Here is an 11786-nt window from a genome sequence, read left to right on the forward strand (position 1 = left end):
CTGGATGTACATAGATGAAAAATCAATAGCACCCACCTCTCTCACAGGACAAGATTCAAAAGGGAGGAGCCCAGGGGGATATAAACTATTTAACAAAATAATACCACAGAAGAAGAAATAAGGAGGGGCTTCAATCACAAGGTCACATGCCTACATTTACAGTGTTTTTCATTGTGTTTACAGCAGGCATAACAACTTAACAGAGCATTTTGTGTAATTATAACAAAGTCCAAAATACACATTGGTTACACCTGTATGCTGGGTTCATGCCGGTGAACGAGAGGGTCGCCTCCCTCCACCTACGGGTGGGGTGACGGCCCTGACTGTTGTTTGTGCCTATGCGCCTAACAGCAGTTCAGATTACCCACCCTTTTTGGAGTCCTTGGAGGGGGTGCTGGAGAGCGCTCCTGATGGGAACTTCAACCCTCATGTGGGCAATAACAGTGAGCCCTGGAGGGGCGTAGTTGGGAGGAAGCCCCCCCCACACACACACACACACATTCTGAACCCAAACAGTGTTTTGTTATTGGACTTCTGTGCTCATCATGTATTGTCCATAACAAACACCATTTTCAAGCATAACAGTGTCCATATGTGCTGTCAGACCCAAACATATAGTGAGGGTCTGCTGGGAACATCTAGCAGAGTCTCCCGTCAGACAGAGCTTCAACTCACACCTCCGGGAGAACTTGGAACACTTTCTGGGGGAGGTGGGGAACAAGTGGGCCATGTTCCGTACCTCCATTGTCGATGTGTCTTACCGGAGCTGTGGCCACAAGGATGTCAGTGCCTGTCATGGCAGCAACCCTCGAACCCACTGGTGGACACCGGTGATGAGGGAAGCTGTCAGGCTGAAGAAGGAGTCCTATCGGGCCTTTCTGGCCTACGGGACACCAGAAGCAGCTGATAGGTATCGGCAGTCCAAGCAGATTGCGGCTCGGATGGTCGCTGAGGCAAAAACTTGGGCATGGGAGGAGTTCGTAGAGGCCATGAAAAAAGACTTCCGGATGGCTTCAAGGCAATTCTGGTCCACCATCTAGCATCTCTGGGGAGGAAAGCAGTTCTCCACCAACACTATTTATGGTGGGGATGGTGCGCTACTGACCTCAACTCGGGACATTGTTGGTCGGTGGGCAGAATACTTCAAAGACTTCCGCAATCCCACCAAAACATCTTACCATGAGGAAGCAGAATCTGGGGACCCTGGTTCGGAATCTCCAATATTTGGTGCCGAGGTCACTGGTTGAAAAGCTCCTTATGGCAAGGCACCGGGGGTGAATGAGATTCACCTGAAGTTCCTTGAGGCTCTGGATGTTGTGGGGTTGTGTTGGTTGATGCAACTCTATAATATTGCGTGGACATCGAGAGCAGTTCCCCTGGATTTCCAGACCAGGGTGGAGGTCCCCCTATTTAAAAAGGGGGACCACAAAGTGTGTTCAAACTATAGGGGGATCACATTTCTAAGCCTGCCTGGTAAGGTCTATTCAGGGATCCTGGAGAGGAGGGTCCGTCGGATAGTTGAATCTCCACCAACACTATTTATGGTGGGGATGGTGCGCTACTGACCTCATCTCGGGACGTTGTGGGTCGGTGGGCAGAATACTTCAAAGACTTCCGCAATCCCACCAAAACATCTTCCCATGAGGAAGCAGAATCTGGGGACCCTGGTTCTGAATCTCCAATCTCTGGTGCCGAGGTCACTGGTTTAAAAGCTCCTCGTGGCAAGGCACCGGGGGTGAATGAGATTCACCTGAAGTTCCTTAAGGCTCTGAATATTGTGGGGTTGTGTTGATTGATGCAACTCTATAATTTTGCGTGGACATCGAGGGCAGTTCCCCTGGATTTCCAGACCAGGGTGGTGGTCCCCCTATTTAAAAAGGGGGACCACAAGGTGTGTTCCAATTATAGGGGGATCACATTTCTAAGCCTCCCTGGTAAGGTCTATTCAGGGGTCCTGGAGAGGAGGGTCCATCGGATAGTTGAATCTTGGATTCAGGAAGAGCAGTGTGGTTTTCGTTCTGGTTGTGGAACACTGGACCAGCTCTACACCCTCTGCAGGGTCCTGGAGGGTGCATGGGAGTTCGCCCAACCAGTCTACATGTGTTTTGTGGACTTGGAGAAGGTGTTTAACTGTGTCACTTGGGAACTCATGTGGGGGGTACTCCGGGAATATGGGGTACCAAGCCTTTTGATATGGGCTGTTAGGTCCCTGTATGACCGGTGCCAGAGCTTGGTCCACATTGCCGGTAGTATGTCGGCCTTGTTTCCAGTGAGAGTTGGACTCCACCAAGGTTGCCCTTTGTCACTGATTCTGTTCATAACTTTTATGGACAGAATTTCTAGGAGTAGCCAAGGTGTTGAGGGGATCCGTTTTGGTGACCTTAGGATCACATCTTTGCTTTTTGCGGATGATGTGGTCCTATTGGCTTCATCAGATAGTGATCTCCAGCTCTCACTGGAGCGGTTCGCAGCTGAGTGTGAAGCGGCCAGGATGAGGATCAGTGCCTCCAAAGCCGAGACCATGATCTTGAGTCAGAAAAGGGTAGGGTGCCTTCTCCGGTTTGGGGAGGAGGTTCTGCCCCAAGTGGTGGAGTTTAAGTATCTTGGGGTCTTGTTCACGAATGAGGGAAGAATGGAGCGGGAGATCAACAGGTGGATTGGTGCTGCGTCTGCAGTGATACGAGCGCTGTACCGTCTGTTGTGGTGAAGCGAGAGCTGAGCCAGAAGGCGAAGCTCTCGGTTTACCAGACGGTCTACGTTCCTACCCTCATCTATGGTCACGAGCTTTAGGTAGTGACCGAAAGAACAAGATCTTGAATACAAGCAACCGAAATGAGTTTGCTCCGCAGGGTGTCTGGGCTCTTCCTTAGAGATATGGTGAGAAGCTCAGTCATCCAGGAGGGACTCCGAGTAGAGCCGCTGCTCCTCCACATTGAGAGGAGCCAGTTGAAGTGGCTTATCTGGTTAGCATGCCTCCTGGATGCCTCCCTGGTGAGGTGTTCCAGGCAAATCCCACTGGGAGGAGGYTCAGAGGAAGACCCAGGACACGTTGGAGGGACTATGTTTCTTGGCTGGCCTGGGAACACCTTGGGATTCCCCTGGATGAGCTGGCCCAAGTGGCTGGGGAGAGGGAAGTCTGGGTCTCTCTGCTTAGGCTGCTGCCCCTGCGACCCGATCTCGGTTAAGCAGAAGAAAACAAACGGATGGACGGATAAAACTTTTAAAAATATACTGGCACCAGTCTACATGGAGGCTGTTCTCCTTTTGACTTTAAATTCTTGAATGGAGTAATAATATACTGCAGGGCTATTCAACTAAACTGCTCCAGGGGTCACAGTTACTGCAGGCCAACAGCTTAGGGGCCGAACATCCAGCAAAGTCATTATGTAAATAAACCAAGTATTACAAAGATCTGTTACCTTTTGAAATAGTTTATTTTGCTGCATTTAATCATGAGTACAACATTCAGAAATAAAAGTAGTGATAACTAGACAATATCAAAAACAAAAAGAACACATTATGCCTTATTTAACACAAATATTATTTTGATATCTCTGTCTTGCCAATTTTTTAAAACAATTTTATTTTCACTTTCATAGTTTTATCTTCAACTGCTTGTAATTTTGACTGTTTTGAGTGTGCATAGCTTCTAGCCAAGATTTTTGATGTTTCTGTAGATACCAAACATGTCTATGTTTAACTATAAGAACTTAAAGGGGCAATATCATGTAAAATCAACATTTTTTRAGTTTTATATCATGTTATAATGTTACACTCTCCTAAAAAACATGCCCAAAGCCATGTTTTGACTCATTCATGCATGTTTGAGAAACCCTGCAGTGTTTTTAGGCAGCCATGCAGATGAGGAAAACGACAGATGGGGACCAGAAACGCCCCTGGGATGTGTCTTTAAGCGAACTTCCTCATCACGGAGCACACCTCCCCATCCCCCACCCCACACGCCCCGCCCATGACTCCTGCAGGCTCTCGGCAGTAACAGAGCAAAAGTAAAACTGAAACTGTCTGCTGAGATCCACTACTTCTCACTCATTGAAGCTCTTTTCAGATTCAAAATACCTTTGAGGAAATGTATTTTCAGATGCCAAGTAAACTGCATCATAGCGCACACGCAAAACAAACCACCCCTGTGCGCGCGGACCCCCCCAGTGACGGGTGACAGTGACAGGGAGAAGGGACGGGACAGAAGCAGGAGGAGGTTCTTAAAGAGACAGAGGCCAATTTCAAGGCATTTAGAAGAGGAAGTGATGAGAAGATAAGTTTATTTTCTATTTAAACATAAAAACAGCATTTTAATAGCAACTAAAGGTGACATAGATACTTTATTAATGTATAGTATTTAAATATATGCCTGAAAACCACATAAAATTGGCCCTTTAAAGCAATTAAAGTAGAAATTCGAGAGTTTGGTCTTAAGAGATGAATGAATCAATTGGTGGGCCAAACTTTGGTCACCAGTTCAATAGCCCTGATATATTGCATGCTGATGACTAAAAGATGGGAAAACTGTCATTTTCAAAGAAAAAAGACAGGAACAGGAGATACCTTACTGTTGGAATTACAGTAAGACAAAATAAGGATCTGTATGTAGCATAAGTAAAGAATAAAAGTCAACACTGTCATTAAATAACATCAGTCCAAGTCTTCAAAAACATTGTTTTGTTTTGTTTTGTTTTGTTTTGTTTTGTTGTGCACATATTAAATTGTTTTGTTGTTTATTATAAAGACAATAAAGTAAAAAATGCAGCCATAAAAACATTGATAATACTGAACTTATTCAGTTTTATTTGTTGAGTTTTTATGATTTCCTTTTAAAAACATATTTTGTTTCATTGAATACTTTAATAATTAAAAGCAGATGAAGCAATCTTTTATTTTTCTTCTGTTTGATTGAACCTTTGCTTTTTAATTGAAACAAAGAAAAATGTTACATGTTAAAATTACAAAGAAATAGATTGTCTGAAATTTTGTGTTACAAGTTTATTTATTTCTCTGGTTTTAAGTCAGTTTGTTAATTTTGTTTCCATTTTGTTGAGCTGAGGGGGCCTGGGGAAATTTGACAATCGTTGGTCCAATCAAAGACTTTTAAGTATACCACCTACTTTCATCAATATGATTATTTCTAGTTTTGATATGGACTTTGGATCAGACTTACTTGCAAATGTTTCTGTTTCTGTTCATCTAAGTTATTTGTAAGACGGCAGAGTGATGGCCGTATTATTATAAAGTGATGCTCAATTGGCTGAAGTAATGTTGCATAGACAGTAATACTTCCAAAGATTGGACAATCATTCATCCACCCTCAGGCCTAAGGGTGATAATTTAGTTCAAAGGATAATATTATGTGCTGTCTGTTCATTCACATTTTTTGCTGACCTGTCTGTTGTTCTCAAGGTCATTCCAATTACGTATAAGTCCACAGAAARGCGGGCAGCTCCAGTATTCAGTTACTAATGCTTATGAAGCTCATGTCACCACATACTCAAATGATAATTACAAACAGTAAGTTTATGTATGTGTGGGACTTTGAACARTGAAGTCAGTTTAAATTGGATTGTTGGACAGTTTGACACATCTCACGCGTGATGGGTCAAATCAGAGCACAAATTTTATCATTCTGTGGGAACATGCATTGTTGAAAAATAAAGTACCGTACTAACCTTACTATACCTACCTTGCATTCCAGCAGATAACGATTAATTTCACAATTAATCCCCTGAAGTCCCTGGACATCCTTATGTCCTAGTCACATGACCAATTTAGTGGGAAAGATTTGCTCTTTGTAAAAATCTGTTCCAAATTGTGTCAAAATTACAGACTTCAGGCTATACATCAAATTTTAAACTGTGATGATAGATAAATAAATTACAGAACTTTTTTTCAATGTTCATCATATTTTAAGTGGAGAGGAGCATTGAGCGGACTCTGCCTGGTGGCATTAATCATATTAATCGTCAAGTGCCAAAAAATAATCGATCAATCTTTTTCTGACGATTAATTGCACACGATACGATTATGCCCAACCCAACTGCTGAGCTCCACTACTTCTCACTCAGTGAAGCTCTTTTCAGATTCAAAATATCTTTGAGGAAATGTATTTTCAGATGCCAAGCAAACTGCATCATAGCGCACGCATGAAACAAACCACCCCCGCCTCCTCGTACTGATGTGGACGGGACAGAAACAGAGGATGGTTCTTAAAGAGACAGAGGCCAATTTCAAGGCGTTTAGAAGAGGAAGTGATGAGAAGATAAGTTTATTTTCTATTTAAACATGAAAACAGCATTTTAATAACAACTAAAGGTGACATAGATACTTTAATAATATGGAATAGTATTTAAATATATGCCTGAGAAACACATAATATTGCCCCTTTAAGATGGCTGCCACAGCTAACAAGTTTACACAAAATTGAGCACCATGTGCTCAAATAAGTTCATAGCTATTCTGCTTTTTTATTTATTTTTATATACAAACATACTTTAAGATTAATATTTTTGGTATTTTACATTGTGATAATAAAATATCCATAATGTTTAACGTTGCTGGTTATCAGAATGACTGCAGAGCTGAAACAGATAGATATGAGTAATGTAGGTAGGCATGAATATATATAAACCACAATGCATCACAAAGATATTCCATCTGAATCTAGCTACTGAGACACACCACGCAGTGCTCCTGGGAAACCCCTCCTACAGCATGGGATTCCTTCCCGCTAGAGTCTAGTTTCCGGGATAAATAACTCTGTTTCCCGTTATTTGTCAGCAAATCTGTCCTAGTTAAAGCTCCCCATTTTCCTGCAGATGATTCCTCCATATAAAACATCTCTTTTGTCTCCGTCCACAAGTTTTAGGCTGTTTTGACTGTCTTTATAAATGTCTGCTTCAGGGTCCAGCAGTCGGATTCTGGAAGCGAGTAGTTGGTTGCAGTTCAGGTCGCATTAATGTATGACTATAAAAAGATATAAACAAATAAAGTATAGAGATCCTTTTTTGAGGTAGATAATATGTGCAGCCACTTAAATGAATGCCATTTTTTCCCATTTTAAATGTGAGTCAGGTTTTCTGAAAGTGTTTGGCAATCTTAACACAAGACCTGGTAGTGAGCCACCTTTTTTTAATTAGTAAATGTGTCTCATCAGCTGACAAAGGACCCCTCTTTTGCTTTGTTGTATTTTATACAACAATGTGTTGAATCCAACTCGTACTGAATCCCACTGGCTGGTGTTTAAAGGCTGATTTGTGTCTCATCATGTCAGTTTTTGTTGACTCTTTAATGAAACATTTGTTGGCATTGTGTTGAGATTTGTATTGCGTCTTCACAGCCAACCATGACATAGCACATAAGAACAACATACATACACTGAAATGTGTGCATGCTTACTCTGTCCAAATACATACACACTAAACAAACCATTACACAAATGAAGCTTCCTTTCACAAATTAGTATTCCAGCCATCTTATATCACACTGACGGAGAGAAAGGAAGAAAGAGTGATTGCTGGAAGGCCGGGGGGAGGAAAACACACTGTTTTCCAGCTGATTAAGTTTTCCAATTTCATTGAGACACAACCGTAACCTGCTTCAATTAAAAGACTACTCCAGAGACAGACACTGTGTCTGTGAGTGTGAGTGTGTGTGTATGCAGAGCTGATAGCTGGATTTTATTGAGTGGAAAATTGAATCAAATTGTTTCCCTCAAACAGTCTGTTCTCTTCTCCTCAGCTTGTTAACCGCCTCACACTCTCCTCTGTCTTTTGTTCCCGTGCGTCTGTTTCCTTCTTCTTCTTTTCATTTTCCTCTTTTATTGGATTATAGATGTTAAGCCACGGTAGCTTGGTGGTCAGTGCTGTGGTCTCTTAATCCCGAGGTTTCTGGTTCAAGCCCAAATTGCATCGGAAGGGTATTCAGTATAAAACTATTGTTAAATTGTTTGCATAAATGAGCCTGCTGTGGCAACCCCTGAAGAAGAGAATAGCAGAAACAGAAAAAAAAATAATTGAATTCTTGTTCTAGCTACAATTTGTTTCTGTTTAGATGGACTTTTGTACCATGTGTTCACCTACCCTGTCTCTGTGCCAGGGCCCAGAATATTCCAGCAGGTTGTGGAGATTACAGTATTCTGAAGCACTAGTGTTTTTTTCAGTGAACAGCTGAAGACTGGTTTGTCTGACTCAACAAGATTTGTCCTCTTTGGCTAATTCAGTTTTTTTTCCCCAATACTGATCTGGGTCTTTTAAAATGAAATTTTGGCCAAAACCAACTTTCAGTTTGATACTTGTGTTGAATGGCTTTACTGCACACACTTGTGAATTACCATAAGTAGATTAAAATTATTGATGTCAATGCTCTTCTWGAGCCATCTCTTTTAAGAGTCGACCCAAAACAGACTCTGACTTGGCTCTTTCTGCTCCCAAACAGCTCTTCACAATTGCCACTAAATGAAGAGTTGTTTGAGAGCTGAAAAAGACAGCTCAGTGCATGGGTGAGCTGAGGTCCAACACTGGCTGGCAGGGCAGCAAAAATCAAATGTACAGAAACTAATCACAGGGACCAGGAGGCAAGGAATAAAATAAAACAAACAGTATCCACTCCAATCCTGCATTTGCTTCATGAAGTTTATAGGTTGTTATGGAAATATTTATTTAATATTTCCATAACAGAGGTGATTATCAACCAGCATAAGAGATACAGTACGTTACCACTCCTGCTACTCCAGAGTGTGGAAGACGGATCTAAATCCTGTTTATCAGGACTGAATATTTAATAAAATCAAATAATATCCTGAAGCTAAACCTAAAGAACAAATTCAAATAAGATTTGATTGGTGAGTCTTGAATGCCATCCTTAATCCTTTCATGTAGAGTGTGCTGTCAAAGTTTGAATGTCCTAACAACTGATACTATTACAAACTTTATCCCTGAATGATCTACCCTTTTTTCTGAGTTGACCTTAATTTTAAACTGTGTGCCAAGAGTGTCCCATTTAGCTTTCCCCAAGTTTTTGTCTTGACCTCAAGTTTGCTTTTATGTAAAACTATTACATCTTTCTGCAATGCTTGTAGTTTGATCATTTATTACCTTGTGCTGGTATCCATTTGAACTTAATGGATACACAATGACTGATGTTTTTTAGGGCTAAACACACACTGCCAGAATCTCTACAGAAACAAGCAGGGAAACAAGGACAAGGGATATGAAATGTGAATGTAATTTTYGAGATGAGTGTGTTTCTGTGCATTGTGCTTTTAAAGAAGACACATCATGCTATTAAATTTCCTTTTTTACATTTAAATCATTCAGCTGGGGTCTATATAAAGGTGAACTGCAAAGCTTCTTCCACAGGCCCCTCTTTCACCCCTGTTCTGAGGTGCATCTTAGAGCAACTTCTTTTGGTGCTGTCTCTTTRAATGCACAYGAGGCAGTTCAAACCCACTTCCCTCCAGGTTGAAGAGCATTCCACTCACCATTTGGCCATTTTTGTAATTTGATATCAGAGRATCATTATCTAGTTGCACAGAAACATTTTTTTTTTTACAAATTAATAAAAAGATGTGAACAAGCCAAAGTTTGACTCAGAGTGAGAGGAGAATAATGACGTTGAACTTTACAAACCTGGCTAGCTGGAAGTCCATGACATTGTTTAGCAGTTCCACAGCAAATACAGTGACATTATTGTTAAAAATCTAATAGAGAAAACTGAAAAATATTACACAAGCAGACTATAAAGACATCTTCGCAGCACCAGGAGAGACTAAATTAAAAATTTATGCACTCCTAGAGCCTCCAAGTAGCCTACTGTAGGGGTAACCTCTAGTCAACTTATCAAGGAAACTGTCTTGGACCTCAGTCCTCTGATGGGCCTGTAAAGGGAAAAAAAACTCTGTTCCACTTAGAACTGAATTTAGGCCACCTCAGGTCGCCTTAACTTTTCAGAGACATTCTCTTCCTTCTAAATCAGATAATAAACAGAAGAATCTTTGTCTTATTTGATTTATTGTTCTCTTAACTGAGAGTATTACGCATTTTGATAATCAGAGAATGTTTATCAAAGTTACAGGAGAAAAGAGGACACATTTCTTTTCTCCCTCAGTATGATTTCAGCCATGTATGGTTTTTCAGTGGGAAAAAAATCTTATTTAACTAAAATAATCTTTATGGTTTAAGGTTGATGAAATATCAATGTTTTACTTGTCTGAGTCATATTTGCAAATGTTTTTGAACTTGAAGTAATTCATTTTTTTCTTTCAGTTATGTTTTGAAGACTCCCCATCAGATGATAATTAATATACGTCATGAAATGTTTTGTTCTGAACCACACAGCAGCAATAATCTTGTTTAGTTTCAGGAGGTGACGGCAAGTTCTGAAACTAGCATTTTCCTTGATAACTCTTTTACTAATCTTACCTCCGGAGGGCRGAACTTAGATTCTCTAAGCTTCTTTAGTACTAACAGTTTCCGCCTGGATGGCAGTCAATGACGGACCGCCATCAGTCACTCTGACAACTAGACTCTCTGGGAGTCAAAAGGTGAGCTGACAGGTTTTTGGCCCTTCACGCCAATGGGGAAAACCTTACAGCCTGGGTTAGACCAATGCCTGGTCGACCCACTTCGGAAAACCTTCTAGACGGAAGTTCTATTTTGAAGCCTGGTTTCCAGTAGAGGCTTTACCTTCTTTTATGGTCGACGTGGACGCCAAGCGAGTCTGGAAAACACGCCTGAGGGTCACTCTGGTGGACAATCCTGAACAAATTTTCTTAGCAGAAGCCCCGACATACCTGGCAGGTGACAGAACATCATCTCAAGGTAAAAGCTGGCTGTGTGTGACGTCGATGTCTGACCGAAGCCAARCACAAAAYGCTTTGCCCTTCTGGTTAAAACCCATATTATTTAAGACAAAAATATAGGAAAGCTAACACCTTTCTTCCTCCTTTTTTCTTAACCTCTTCCTTGCCAACACYAAGATAATTGCCTCAAATTGTCTGGTATTCAGCATCAAAAGCTTGACGTTTGTGTTTCTATTTAAAGTGACTGATTGACAATTAAGAAGTTAAAAGCTTGTTATTGTTGGTCTCAAACTTTTATAGGAAGTTAATTGTTCACAATCAAGTGTACTCCAGTGATTCTGTATGATTTGTAAAATAAATGATCGCATRTTTATGGATCAAATCAACATTCACTGACTGAGAGCCACTTATTGTGTCCATTCATTTTTGCACTGGAGGAATGTTTACCCAAAATAAAAGTGATCCCTTGCTAATTAAATTACTCTTATAACCTTGTTATAAGAAGTGTAAGACTGAACTCTTACACTACACAACAAAATGTATTTAACAACTTAAAAAAAGTGGATTTTGCATGTGTCCCCTTTAGGTATAATTACTGTCATAGTAAATGGTGGTTCTACAGTTATGCAGTTTGCATTTCTGTTGTGCGACAGTTTTTTGGTTACTTTTCTGTTGTTGTTGGTTTTTTTTCTGTTCACCTCCTCCTGCCTGTCTTTGCTCCACCGCCCACACTCACCTGCTCCTCATCTTAGGTTTTTTTCTTTTTGTTTGTTTTTTTCCTTCTTCTTGTTTTTTAATGGCAGTTGGCAAACATAATTTGGTGCTTTATCACCATCATTGACAAAGAGTGTGAACCAAGACTAGCAAGCCAAAAAACAACAAACAAACAAAAAATTATATTTTAATTAACCCAGCTATTAGATAACAAAAATAATTGTATAACTTAAATCAAAACATATTTTTCTAACAACTTTATAAG

General features: G+C 40.7%; 1 protein-coding gene across 1 annotated transcript in view; it reads left to right on the forward strand.

The window, feature by feature from the left end:
• The first annotated feature begins 728 nt into the window (after positions 1–728).
• The window catches only part of cbx1a (chromobox homolog 1a (HP1 beta homolog Drosophila)), a 67996-nt gene continuing 56938 nt past the window's right edge, over positions 729–11786 (forward strand). The window contains exon 1 of the mRNA XM_014022151.1: positions 729–1018. Coding sequence (XP_013877605.1) covers positions 729–1018 — 290 coding nt within the window. The remainder of the gene's footprint in view (positions 1019–11786) is intronic.

Source organism: Austrofundulus limnaeus, unplaced genomic scaffold, assembly GCF_001266775.1.
Source record: "Austrofundulus limnaeus strain Quisiro unplaced genomic scaffold, Austrofundulus_limnaeus-1.0 Scaffold319, whole genome shotgun sequence".
Lineage (NCBI taxonomy): Eukaryota > Metazoa > Chordata > Actinopteri > Cyprinodontiformes > Rivulidae > Austrofundulus > Austrofundulus limnaeus.